This window comes from Amia ocellicauda, chromosome 4 (assembly GCF_036373705.1).
Source record: "Amia ocellicauda isolate fAmiCal2 chromosome 4, fAmiCal2.hap1, whole genome shotgun sequence".
In the NCBI taxonomy this organism is placed as follows: Eukaryota; Metazoa; Chordata; class Actinopteri; order Amiiformes; family Amiidae; genus Amia; species Amia ocellicauda.
Window position 1 is genome coordinate 18,475,777 of NC_089853.1, and position 13,528 is coordinate 18,489,304.

General features: G+C 52.1%; 1 protein-coding gene across 1 annotated transcript; it reads right to left on the reverse strand.

Moving 5' to 3' along the window:
• On the reverse strand, positions 1-12,865 carry nox5 (NADPH oxidase, EF-hand calcium binding domain 5). The gene is made up of 19 exons (XM_066701205.1): positions 11,795-12,865; positions 10,639-10,975; positions 9,855-9,994; positions 8,801-8,924; positions 7,698-7,848; positions 7,172-7,382; positions 6,695-6,929; positions 6,376-6,529; positions 4,447-4,619; positions 4,038-4,220; positions 3,794-3,926; positions 3,569-3,711; positions 3,251-3,406; positions 2,900-2,944; positions 2,440-2,564; positions 2,240-2,324; positions 1,790-1,889; positions 1,489-1,655; positions 1-655 (listed from the first exon to the last, which is right to left on the reverse strand). The coding sequence occupies exons 4-19, from the start codon at positions 8,918-8,920 to the stop codon at positions 524-526; spliced, it is 2,313 nt and encodes a 770-aa protein (XP_066557302.1). The 5' UTR covers positions 8,921-8,924; positions 9,855-9,994; positions 10,639-10,975; positions 11,795-12,865; the 3' UTR covers positions 1-523.
• Between the last annotated feature and the right edge of the window lie 663 nt (positions 12,866-13,528).

Here is a 13,528-nt window from a genome sequence, read left to right on the forward strand (position 1 = left end):
GAACATACATGCATATTTTATTAGCCATGCATTCGGAGAGCGATTTCGACTTCGCTTCTAAAACACTGTGACAAATCAGTTAAAACAGACACTGAGGTTATGGCATCCATCTTCATCTACTGAATTATGCCTAATCATAATCCTGTTTGACAGCAGTTATGTTTAAACACATCTACAACAGCACTGTGATATTTATATTGCTCACGGGATGGCGCTGTCCCTAAAATCTGTTTGGACACCAACTTCTTCATCCCACTATGGGATTTTTTATATTTTACATGTTTTGACTGAGGTTTTACTGCAGTTTTACAGTAGTTTCCTACAGGTTCAGGTGCTGTGCTGGACCGCACTGGGATGGGAGAGGGTCATACCGGACCCCCACAGCAGTGGCCCTTATTATTTGACCTCCATGCCACTGGAACTGCAGCAGAGTAGAGAAACACTTCCCTTAAGATGTGATGGTATCCCGGGCCCAGTGCAGTCCAGCACAGTGAGCTCTGGCTGGCCAGCTCTGCAGCAGCTCTCAGTAATTTTCTTTGTAGAATTTGAAGCCGGACTGCTCACAGTGGCCCTTGATTAACTTGGCCAGCGCCGGGGAGCCACAGAAGAACACATGCACCTTCCCCTTCCTCTCCTCGGCCACTTTCTGGAACACCTGGTTTGGGAGTGAAAAAAACCCAAAAACAATCAACCAACACAGACAGACAGACAGACAGACAGACAGACAGACCAGCACACACGAGTCTTCAGAAGGAGCCCACAGCAGCAGGTGGAGCAAAAGCCAAACGGGACGTTGCACAGAAATCCAAATGAGCCCTTTGAACAGCAGAGTTTCTCTAAGCGCACTGCAGGGGGCGTTCATTTAAGTTCCCCTCTGCCTGACTTCACGCCTCACAGTCACCTGAGGAGCAGGATCCCTCAGTACTGGAGCTGTGCTGAGGTTTCAGCTCCCTCTGGTGGTGACTTTACAGAGCTACAGGCAGGTTCCAGCTGATCTACTTTCTCAGCACCAAGCTTCCCAACCAAAATACTGTTTTATTGAGAAAGTATTTTACATCACAAGATAAAAACAATACAAAAAAATATTAATACTTATGATTAAAAAATAATGAAATCAATTCTAAAATCATTTCTAAAACCTTAAAATAAAATAATATTCAAACACAAAAGAAAAAGTGATTAAGTGCATTCAGAAAAAAAAACTAAAAAACTAAAACAAGGCAAGTGTGATTGTGAATTCCAAAATAAAAAAAACAATCTGCTGCATTGGAAAACTAAATGGTAAATGCATTAGACAAACAAAAACCATAACAAAACAAAACAACCAACCAGAGGCAGGAGAATCAGTCTGGTTATGAAGCCGCTGTAGAGCTGAGACATGTACACAACGGCACCCTGCCTTATCCTAATCAGATCAGCCAGGGTGGGGAACCTGACCACTATGAAAGGTGCTATATAGGGGAGGTCTGAGCCACGGGGGTACCGTACCTTGGCCCAGTCGGGCCGGCCAGGTTGCGTGCGTGTCCTCAGCCCAGTGATGGAGTCCTTCTTCTCCTTCTTGGCCAGCAGGTCCAGCGCCATCTGCAGCCCGATGGCCTTCATGTCATTCTTACTGAGCGCAGACGTCATATACATGTGCATCTCCAGGAAGCGACCTGCCAGCCAGACAGAGACAGGGAGAGAGCAGCACAGACAAGCAAAGATCTCAGTCTCTCTTTTCCAATCTCTCTCTCTCGCTTTCTCTCTGTTTTCTCATAAATAGGCAATTAAAAGCCTCTCTCTCTCTCACCTTCAGGCTCCTCGTCTGCCTGGTCCATTTCCAGTTTGGTCAGCAGGCTGACAAACCACTCGAAGGACTTCTGGTCCCTGTTGATCCAGATGAAATCCACCTGCAGTGAGAGACACGCGGCCACACAGAGGAGGGGTCAGTGCCAGCCTGTGCAGCCCGGTACACACTGCTGTCTGCTGCTGCTCTGAGGGCAGAGCTCGGGTCAGATGTGGAGGTTGGGGGTAGGAGTTTAATGCAAAACAAAGTAGGGATTTAGTTTGAGCAAGAGCCTAACCTTACCCTGAACACCTAATCCCACCCCCACCCAGCCCCTATCCTAACCTGCCCTAGGTGAGGCTGAGGCCTGGGGGTGGAGCTGCCTGTCAGGTCAGGGTGTAGCTCAGAGTGCACCTCATGTCGGTCAAAAAGGCCAACGCAGACAATCAAAAGAGACAGGAATTAATGCAGCACCTTTCTGAGCTTCATCTCGTTGTCCTTGATGTTCTCACACCAGGAGTAGCTGCAGTTAGGGCAGTTCTGCTTCCTCATCCGATACCTGACCGAGGAGCAGAGGGGACTGTCAGTCAGCACTCCTCATTAAAACTACTGGGAGTGTGCTGTGCTGTAGTAGTGTCAGTGTGTGGTGCTGTAGTAGTGCTAGAGTGCCTCACCGGTACATGATGCTCTGTAGGATGGAGGCGAAGGGCGTGATGCCAATGCCGGCACCAATCAGGACTGCGTGCTCTGAGGCGAAGATTTGCCTCGTTGGCGTTCCATACGGTCCATCTACATAGCACTGAGGGACACAGAGGGACACTCACACAGAGACAGACACACACACAGCACTGCCACTGAAACAACACTCACACACAGCACTGACAATATAGGCGGCACCAGAGAGAAACTGTACACACAGAGAGACAAACACAACACAAACAGAATTCACAGAGCACTGCAGGACTGGGGCACAGGCACAATACTCGGTTCAGAGCACACTGCAAACATGAACACATAGCGATGGTAATTTATATATATATATATATATATATATATATATATATATATATATACATACATACATATACATTACATATAGTACAATACACGTAAAGTTAAGGTCAGCAGTCTTACCTTAATGTTACAAAACCTTTGATTTTCACTCAGTTTTCCTGTGATCTGTGTTTCAAAAAGACACGTGTGGGCATCAGATCACTCGCAGGGGAGTATTACATTTTATCATCAGCCACCATGTAGGCAAAGAAAACAGGTGATGTGGAAAATAAAAGCAATAAAGCTCAGAGGTTCGAAACAGGAACAGATTATGGGGATGCTGTCACAGCCCCTGCTGGGCGCACGTGGTACTGCCACAGCAGTTCCAAACACAAATGGTGGCCAGGGTCCTCTCAGCAGCAGGGGTCCAGTGGGGCCAGGCCTGCTCTTCCAGCCCCCGCAGGGCACAGTGAGAAGGACAGGGGCACCCACCTCACAGGGCAGTGGGCTGTCCCCACGCTCAGCCTGTCCCCCCAGCTCGGCGGGTGGGCTGGGGGGGGAACTGGGCCGGTAGGAGGTCAGCTCGATGGCGGCATCCTTGTTCGAGGCGACTGTCCCGTTGCAGCCGGCAGAGTGGAACAGCTCCCCCTGCAGGAAACAGAGACAGGAGCGCAGAGATGATAACCAGCACTGGGGGGGAGTGTTTCTGCCAGGACAGACTCCTCAGAACTGAATAGAAAGAACCAAACCAAAGGAAAAAGGATAGAAAGAAAGAGACAAGGATAGAGGAAAGAAAAGCAGAGGCCTGACCTGTCTGATCCTTTGGCGCCGCCGGCGGGTCAGGCTCTTGGCCAGGCTGTGGCCGGAGACGCTCTGGGGCCCAGCCTGCCTGAAGTACTCGTACAGCCTGTTGGTCCACTGGCCCATCGACCGGATGTGCAGCCACAGCGTATCTGGAAAACAGGAGGGAGATAGTGGTGCATTGTAGGGCAGTGTGGGGCAGTAGGGGGCAGTGTGGGAAGGGCAGGTGGTTACCTTGCTGCTCCGGAGGGCTGCTGATGGTGAAGGGATGCCACTCGTACTTGGCGATGACGGGGATATTGATGAACACATAGTCACCTGGTTTGAAGTGGAAGAACTGCGGCCTCTTAATCACCAGGTGGGTCACCTGTGTACAGAGGAGGGGGGGAGGTTTGTCTGCACGTCTGATCGTATGAAAACTGTTGTCTGCTCGTGTACTTGTGTGTGAGAGTGAGTACAGGCAGTGGGGGTCACTGACCTTGGAGGGCAGCAGGTTGACCTCCACGATGTACAGCCCGCCCATGCGAGCCACTGCGATGCCCACCAGTTTCTCCAGTAGGAACACCAGCCCAGGCACCACAAACCACTTCCAGAAGTTGGCACAGTGCACAACCAGCAGACCCCACACCCCGATGTAGGACAGGTGAGTCCAGTAGAACACCTGCGGAGGAAGAAGACAAGAAGGAGCGGTCAGACACGTCAGGTCAGACAGTGAGTGGTCAAGCCTCAGAGACATGTTCCTCTCACAGGACGCTCTCCCAGTGCAGTGTGCCGTGTGTACAGTGTCTGAGGTGTGTGTGGTGTGAGTGGTTTGTGTACAATGTGTGCACATGCTGTGTGTACTGTCTGTACTGTGTGTACAGTGTCTGCATGTCAGGGGGCGGTACCTCAAAGTGGCCGCTGCGTCGGACGAAGGTGCTGGAGCACACGGTCATCAGGCTAACGAGCAGCTGCAGCAAGACGCCAGTCAGAGAGGCCGTACCACAGACCCAGCCGATCCCTGGCCGTGTGGTCAGCACGTACTCCCACAGCCTATAGTCCCCGCGCTGAGACAGCACCACTGACACGGGGAAGAGGACAGTGTTGGGACAAGGGCACCACACTCTAGCATCTCTGTCCCGGACAGTCCTTCTCTACTAACACAGTGTTTGAAACTGAGGCCTCAATCCCTTAGGTTTAATATACCATCTGCAGCCTGCACAAGACCCAAGGGCAGGGCTGAACTGTTCCAGGTAAGGAGGAGGACTGGACTTGAAGAGCACCAGTCTCGTGTGCTGCACCAGTCTCGTGTGCTGCACCAGTCTCGCGTGCTGCACCAGTCTCGCGTGCTGCACCAGTCTCGCGTGCTGGACCAGTCTCGCGTGCTGCACCAGTCTCGCGTGCTGGACCAGTCTCGCGTGCTGCACCAGTCTCGCGTGCTGCACCAGTCTCGTGTGTTGCACCAGCCTCGTGTGTTGCACCAGTCTCGTGTGCTGCACCAGTCTCGTGTGTTGCACCAGTCTCGTGTGCTGCACCAGTCTCTCGTGCTGGACCAGTCTCGCGTGTTGCACCAGTCTCGTGTGTTGCACCAGTCTCGCGTGCTGCACCAGTCTCGTGTGTTGCACCAGCCTCGTGTGTTGCACCAGTCTCGTGTGCTGCACCAGTCTCGTGTGTTGCACCAGTCTCGTGTGCTGCACCAGTCTCGTGTGTTGCACCAGTCTCGTGTGCTGCACCAGTCTCTCGTGCTGGACCAGTCTCGCGTGTTGCACCAGTCTCGTGTGTTGCACCAGTCTCGCGTGCTGCACCAGTCTCGTGTGCTGCACCAGTCTCGTGTGTTGCACCAGTCTCGTGTGCTGCACCAGTCTCTCGTGCTGGACCAGTCTCGCGTGTTGCACCAGTCTCGTGTGTTGCACCAGTCTCGCGTGCTGCACCAGTCTTACGTGTTGCACCAGTCTCGTGTGCTGCACCAGTCTCGTGTGCTGCACCAGTCTCGCGTGCTGCACCAGTCTCGCGTGTTGCACCAGTCTCGTGTGTTGCACCAGTCTCGCGTGCTGCACCAGTCTCGTGTGCTGCACCAGTCTCGCGTGCTGCACCAGTCTCGCGTGCTGGACCAGTCTCGCGTGCTGCACCAGTCTCGTGTGCTGCACCAGTCTCGTGTGCTGCACCAGTCTCGTGTGTTGCACCAGTCTCGTGTGCTGCACCAGTCTCGCGTGCTGGACCAGTCTCGCGTGTTGCACCAGTCTCGCGTGTTGCACCAGTCTCGTGTGCTGCACCAGTCTCGTGTGCTGCACCAGTCTCGTGTGTTGCACCAGTCTCGCGTGCTGCACCAGTCTCGCGTGCTGGACCAGTCTCGCGTGTTGCACCAGTCTCGCGTGCTGCACCAGTCTCGCGTGCTGCACCAGTCTCGCGTGCTGCACCAGTCTCGCGTGTTGCACCAGTCTCGTGTGTTGCACCAGTCTCGCGTGCTGCACCAGTCTCGCGTGTTGCACCAGTCTCGCGTGCTGCACCAGTCTCGCGTGTTGCACCAGTCTCGCGTGCTGCACCAGTCTCGCGTGCTGCACCAGTCTCGCGTGCTGCACCAGTCTCGTGTGTTGCACCAGTCTCGCGTGCTGCACCAGTCTCGCGTGCTGCACCAGTCTCGTGTGTTGCACCAGTCTCGCGTGCTGCACCAGTCTCGCGTGTTGCACCAGTCTCGCGTGTTGCACCAGTCTCGCGTGCTGCACCAGTCTCGCGTGTTGCACCAGTCTTGTGTGCTGCACCAGTCTCGTGTGTTGCACTAGTCTCGTGTGCTGCACCAGTCTCGTGTGCTGCACCAGTCTCATGATGGTTTTTCTTACCAAAGTTTATGATGTGAGCGACCGTGTGCCCCAGGGTGAACCCAAAGATTGTGTAGCCCACCAGCTGGTGCAGCAGCACGTTTTGATCCAGTGGGAGGATCCTCACCACCCAGGTGGCCCTGAGCCAGGTTAGGCAGCGCCGCAGCATCAGCACCTGTGCAGGGAGAGAGGGACACATACTGGACACTGAGCACACTCACAACACACACTGGACACTGAGCACACACACAACACACACTGGACACTGAGCACACACAACACATAGCCCTGACTGACACACTGAGTGCAGGTCTGCGCCGGGTGGCATCCGCTGGCTCACCATAACGAAGGTGCAGTTGAAGTTCAGACACTGTCCGCAGCCCCTGGCCACCATCACCCAGGGGCCACTGGGCTTGTTCTTCAGCGCGGCGAAAGTGAACAGCAGGGTGTTGAGGCAGATGTAGCAGCCCAGGAATAGCAGCTTCCGGCTGTTGTTGTGCCAGTAGGCCGGGGTCAGGTAGCGCGGGGTGTGGGACTTGTGCTCCGGTTCAGGGGGCTTCAGCCAGTTGGCAGCACTGTGGGGGGGGGGGGCAGCACAGTGTCAGTCAGTTTCAATGTCTTGTAGCCACGCCTGTTCAATGAACACCCACCTATTCAGTTAAATGTCATTATTCACATTACACTTCACACTCCTATTTGGGTCCCAGGCAATAACCTCTTCAGACACATGGTTTACAGTTTGCAGTAGAAACGGTGCACACAGTTATTACACACAGTGGTCGAGCATCAGATGTAAATGTGTTTTAATTCTTCACACCTTATGGTTAGATTCTCCATGACCTCGGGGAAGTTCTCCAGCTCGGCCTTCAGCTCCTCGAAGGTGATGGAGCCGCTGCCGTCCCGATCGGCCGACTCAAACAGCACCAGCGTCAGGTCGTCCAGCTTCTCCTCAGGCAGAGAGATGGCGCTCTCCCGCAGGCAGGACTTCAGCACGGTGCGCAGCTCGTCGGGGTCGATGGAGCCGCTGCCTGGGGAGAGAACAGAGGAGGGGGGTAGCGACACAACCTGGCACGGCACTGCACTATTGAACTGCCACAGCTCTGCTCCTCACCAGCTGCCCTCCCTGGCGTGGACCACAGAATCAGCAGCAGGCAGGTGCACTGCGTTTGAGTGTCATGACAACTGTGGCTCAGAATTCGGTAGAGAAAATCCCACCACCTTGGAGAGATGCTCAGCGTTCGGCGCACACACACTACAATCGGTGGAATCAGAATCATTTTTCTTAATCTGTACCATGAGTGAAGTGGAGAGCCCAGGTCGAGGTGGTGTGGTGTCAGCCTTACCATCCACATCGTACACTTGGAACAGGAAGTGCAGCTTGTCCGTCTCACTGCCGTGGATCAGCAGGTTCAGGGCCTTCAGAAGCTCGTCCAGGCTGATGGAGCCACTGCCGTCTGAATCGAACAGCGCGAAAAAACGTTCTGCAAAGAAGGACTGTGCACACAAAACTCGGCTGGTTAGCAGGAGGAACGGCAGCCCGAATCTACCTGCCAAACCCTGAGTGTAAGTAAGGAGCAGTGTAGAGTTTTCCACAAATATATCTAGGAATTGCACTGCTATTACCCCTGTGTTTAGGCAAACTCACAGCTGCCAGGAGAGCATTCTCCATCTTCAGCAGTGTGAACGGCTGCAAATGGGTACCTGGTCCCAGTTTTTGGTGATGTCGGCAATCTGGTGGCAGCGGGGCGTTTGACATCTGTGTCACATGCAGCAGCTGTTGGGATCGGCTTGGCCTGAGAGAGCGGGACAGGGCAATCTCGTGTGGAGCGACTCGGGTGTTGGCGTGTGCTCAGCATGGGTCTGCACCGAGCGGCAGTGGTGATGGGCCCGGGTGACCGCTGTGTATCAGGCTCAGAGCTGTGTGCACAACCCCCCCTCCACACACACACACCCCCGTGCTGATCTGTGCACACTAATGAGGCCCTGTGAGTGATCCCAGTGAGGCTGTGTTTACAGCAGCAGCCTGGGGTCAGAGCTGGGCTGTTTGTTGCTGTAGTAGGCGAGGCAGGGTTGGGACCAATGGGACCGATGGAGCCGTGGGGTTACCAATCTGAAGAGCAAGGGCTGAGCGGAGCCGCCCAGGCATCTCAGATTGACTGGACACCTACTTGAAGAGACTGATCCCTGTCTTTTCACACAAAATAAACCAACAAACCAACAGAAAAACAAACTTTGCACCGGCAGATTGATGCCAAAAGAGTAAAACCCAACTTGTGTTTGGATATGTGCTAGAGAACAAGGAAGGGCAGGTGCAGGTTCTTCTGTAACTGAGGTACATAAATCACAGTAAACGGAAACAGACAGACACTGATTCATTAGCATTGCCAGGTCCTATCCCATTGTTCCTGGGTGTAAAGCAGGCAGTGCTGTTGTAAATCAGACTCACCTCTTTCACCTTGAGGGCCGTCTTGAACTCGTCCAGGTCGATCTCCTTGTCCTCCCCGGCGATGCTCTCGAACTGCTGCGTCACCCACTCCAGCCAGCGCGCGTCCTCGTCCACACTCATCGTGCTGCGGGGGGGGAAGGGAGGCAGGTCAGTACTGGTGCCCCTCCAGTCAACAGGACAGTCCGGGCTCTCCAACTCAGAGAGGAGGAGCTTTAATAGGAGACCCGTCTGCTGGGTCTAGTCCCTCCACCTCAACTATCAGTATTATGGGACAAGCACTCCACTCCACACTCAGACACTTTGCAGGCACCGTGCTGACTGTGAGCTACTCTCCCTGCATGCTTATAAACAACCCCACAGCAGCCATCAACAGGGCCTGGATGCAGGACACAAGCACGTTAACACAGGATCTGGGGTAATACACTGGCGGGCCACTGCTCCCTCACAACCTCCTCACAAGGTGGGTTAGTTATCCTGGGAGGTGACCCTGCTGGGCCGTCGGGTGATGATTCCTGGGCACAGGGTTCTGTTCTCAATAGCCGAGCCATCAGGACCACCTGAGAGGGTGCGGCCGGTTGGGGAGGGCCCCTCGCTCCTGCTGTGAGGATGCCATGGATATGTCAAAACCAGAGCCTGCACAGTGTTTCCAGCCCAGCTGTTCATCCGCTGCTAACAAAATGGCTTCCTGCAGGTGCTCAGCCTGCAACACGCGACATGCGCATGAAGCCCTCAGCCTCCAGCCTCCCTCTGCTGGGGCTCATCTCCACTGCAGTACCCCCCCACCTCACTTATGTGTTCACTGGTCCACAGCCCCAGTTCAAATGAATGTATCTTTAGCTTGAATATGCAAACAAATCCAATTAATTTGTGCATACTTTCTGACTGAGGGACACTGCCTGACTGACTGACACCCTGTCTGACTGAGGGACACTGCCTGACTGACTGACACCCTGTCTGACTGAGTGACACTGACTGACTGATACAGTCTGACTGACTGACACACTGACGGACTCACTGACTGACTGACTGACTGAGTGCTGATGGCCGGTGTTACCTGAGGCTGTGTCTGTGGCGGGGCTCTGTGGCAGTAGTGCAGGTGGGTCCGTATATGGGTGCAGTTTGCTGAGTGTGTGGAGCTGCTGTCTGCCTGGGCACATCACAGCACAGCTGGCCTCAGGGCACTCTCCCAGCTGGCTAGTTAAAAACAGATTAGTATCATCACATACACTCACACACACAGTATATACACACACATATACACTTACACACACACTGAGGATCAGCTATTGGTTTTCCAACACTTAGCAACACAACTAGGGAACAGAGAGCAAATCAGCTAGTATTATATTACATTATATTATATTATATTATATTATATAATAATGACTAGAATTTAAAGTATCTGAGGATACTTAATCTGCATGTGACAATACTTTAAAAGTACTTTAAATTCTAGTTATAATAATAACAATAATAATAATAATAATAATAATATGAAATTATACACTTATTTTATTTCTTTATTAGTAATAATTTTATTATTTATTTGTTTATGTAACATATAATTACAGCATTCCTCCAGCACAGTTATAGCAGTAGGCAGAATGACAGCTTAGAGCAGAAAGTGAGCTAATATGCTGATGAAATCCTTGGAATAAATTTTATTTAATTTAAAAAATTAAAAGTATAATAACACCTGGCAAAAACAACAATGAATCATGCTGAGGTTTCTTATCTGGACACATACCACACCTCCCCAAAACTGAAATGGTATCCTCCCTTCAAAGTATTAAAGACCCCAAATTTAATGAATACATTAAAACCATCAGTGATCTTACCTGTCATTCTTTACACCCCACTGTGAGTTTGTAACCTGAGAACTGCTACCTGTTGCTGCAATTATAGCAATTCAGTAAACAGAAACTAAATATCTCCAGTAGCGGAAGACTTGAGAGCTGGTACGTTGTGGTGCTGAGCAGAGTTGGTGTGGCAGTGCGGGGCTGTGGGAGGGCAGAGAGGCTGGCATTTCACGGCCGCGCTGGAGCAGCTGGCAGTGACACTGGCCCTCCACTCAGCCCAGGTGGGGGGATGGGGAGAGGGGCTGCTCACACACTCTCCTGCAAGAAGGGCTCTAGACCAATCACAGCACAGCCTGTGACATGGCAATAAGCAACCCTGGAAAAGATTGATGCAATATATATATATATATACAAATAGCAGCAGACACAAAACGTTGTTGTCCTCGAAGTCTGGCCCCTGTGCAGCACCCAGCACCCAGCGCCTGCATGCTCCTGTTACCGTTCCTCAGTCCTGGTCTGCCCTGTCCTGTCTCTCACTACATCTTCACTATAACCATGTCTTAGTTTGTACTTTGACATGCTGAGTAACTGAGCCATCTTAAATAGTTTCTATTTTACACTCTCGCATCCTCAGCATACATCTGTGTTGCTTCACAATGCAACAGGCACAAGATGACACAGTGAGGCGTCCTATATGTGTTTGCACCAGACTGGTGCATAAGGCTGGCAGTGTGGAAGCGCTGGGAGAATATTGGACAATTGCACTGGCACAGGTTTGCTTTTTTAAGTGTTGCAGGGCTCACTATACAGTACTGTAGTAGTACTATAGTAAAGCACTGGTTTCAGTTGTAAGTAAACAAGCGACACCAAGTGGGCCTTTACGGTAATATACTACCTTGACAACTAAGAAGGGAGTGGAAGCTGAAAGTAAAATATCGGGGTGCTCCTGCACCGCTAGATGGCGCTAGTGCTCTGCTACCCAAAAAATGCATCTTATTTTCCACGTCTGAGAGCAGTCAGTATAAATCACTTTAAACAAACTCAGCTGTTTGCAGGTTTTTCACATCAAAAGTATGTAATTTGTTGGATTATTAAAAAAAAAAAACACAAAGAAAAACAACGACGACAGCAGCTGCGGCACTTCATTTATTTAGCAGGTTTAATGACAGAGGAATGAAAGATGAGCCCCACATACCACACCGCAGCGCCGCCAGGAGGCAGTCCGGCATTAGAGCCCCGGGGCTGGGTGTCAGTGCAGATCATTCCGCTTGGGACTGTGGGGAGCAGGTCGCTGTAATCGCGAAAAATCCGTTTGAGAAGTGCAATGTAGTCCGGGTCACTGCCTTGCAAAACACGCCATATAAAGATCTCAATGTGAAGGCATAAGCACTGACATGTGTGGGGGTCTTCAGGAACACACCATTCCCTCTGAAAGTGAAGGTAGTAAATTAATGATCGGATTCATACATGGATTGCACTTGAACCTAAATGTATCAGCGGGTGGGGGCGAATGGAAATGACGCCGGTGCGGTCGATGGCAGCGCCGTGCTTTTGTGGCGCACACGCCGTTGTCTGCCACGGAAACGCGCACACGGCTGTGCGGCAGCCGGCTCGCCCGGGACGCGGCTCTGTGCGGGAGCCCGGTGGCGAGCTGCCCGCTGCCGTCTGCTCCGGCGGGCGCACTGGGTGTGAGCGGCGTGCCGTGCGGCGCTGCAGCTGGCGGAGGAGAGCAGCCCTGCGCACTGTGCGGCTCAGCTGCAGCGCAGGGCGGCCGGAGTGACACACCCCGCGGGAAGCATGGTCCTCGCCACGCAGGGAGAGACCCCCCCAAAATGGCTCCAAATAAACTCGGTACAGGCGGGCTGCAAACCCAGTCCGCCGCGACCACAGCAGCGGAAGACTACATTTCACAAGCGCCTGCTGGAACTGGTGTCTGAAAATGTGATTTGAAGTCCAATCTGATGACGTTTTATTAAAGCGAGAGAGGGAGACGCCATGAAGTGCGTCTCGGGTTTTTTGTTTTTTTCCAGCCAGCCAAAGCAAGCCGCTGCATTTGTGAAAACAATACACTGCCACGCAGTTTCTCTTCTCCTGACTTCCGTGCCTTTAAAAGCGGCAGCGGAGCTCAGCACTGAAATGGCCTGAGTAATAGGTAATGTCAATTCATTTATTTTGTACATTAAATTAAAACTATGGTTTTTTTTATTGTTTAAAATGTGCGTTATTGCGGACAAGATGGCGCAGATGTGGTCAGGTGACCTTGTTTTTTTTTGGTGTGTAACCCAACAGTTGGAATGCGGCTTCAGCGCGGAGCGGAAGTGGAGGTTGTTTTTCTTGTCGTGTTATTGGTCGGTTTGAATTGTGGGCGGGCAGGGCGGTCGCGCTGTTGGGTTGTGATTGGCCCAGCGCGGTGTCAATCAAAGATACTGGAAGGGGTTTCCGAGGGGACGCCGAGGGGCTGTGGCGGGGCCCGGATGTTGGAGCGGCAGTTTGTCTGCGAGGGAGACGGCCTGCGTCTCCGTGCGCAAAGCTCTCATTTCATCCGTTTTATAACAACAAATTGGACATTAAGGTTACATAGTATTCAAAGTGTGTATAATTGATATCTAAATGGTACAACATGAAATGCATTACATCTAGCTTTACATGTGTATGTAGGCAGAAACACGCTTTTATTGTGTGTTTAATGAATGTAGCAATTATTGGCGGCCCTGTACTTTGGTGTTTATTTAATTGATTCATTGTGCAAGCGGCGGGTTGCGCTGGTGTGCGGAAGAGAGTTGTACTTGCTCAGACTTTAACACGGAGCGTAAGTTGCACCCCGACGGTGGGCGGCTCCTTGGTTTGGGGGTGACCGACGTGTGTGTGTGTGTTTGGTGGGGGTGGGAGAAGAGGGACATTAACGCTCCTGCTGTTCCTCCCACGTTTA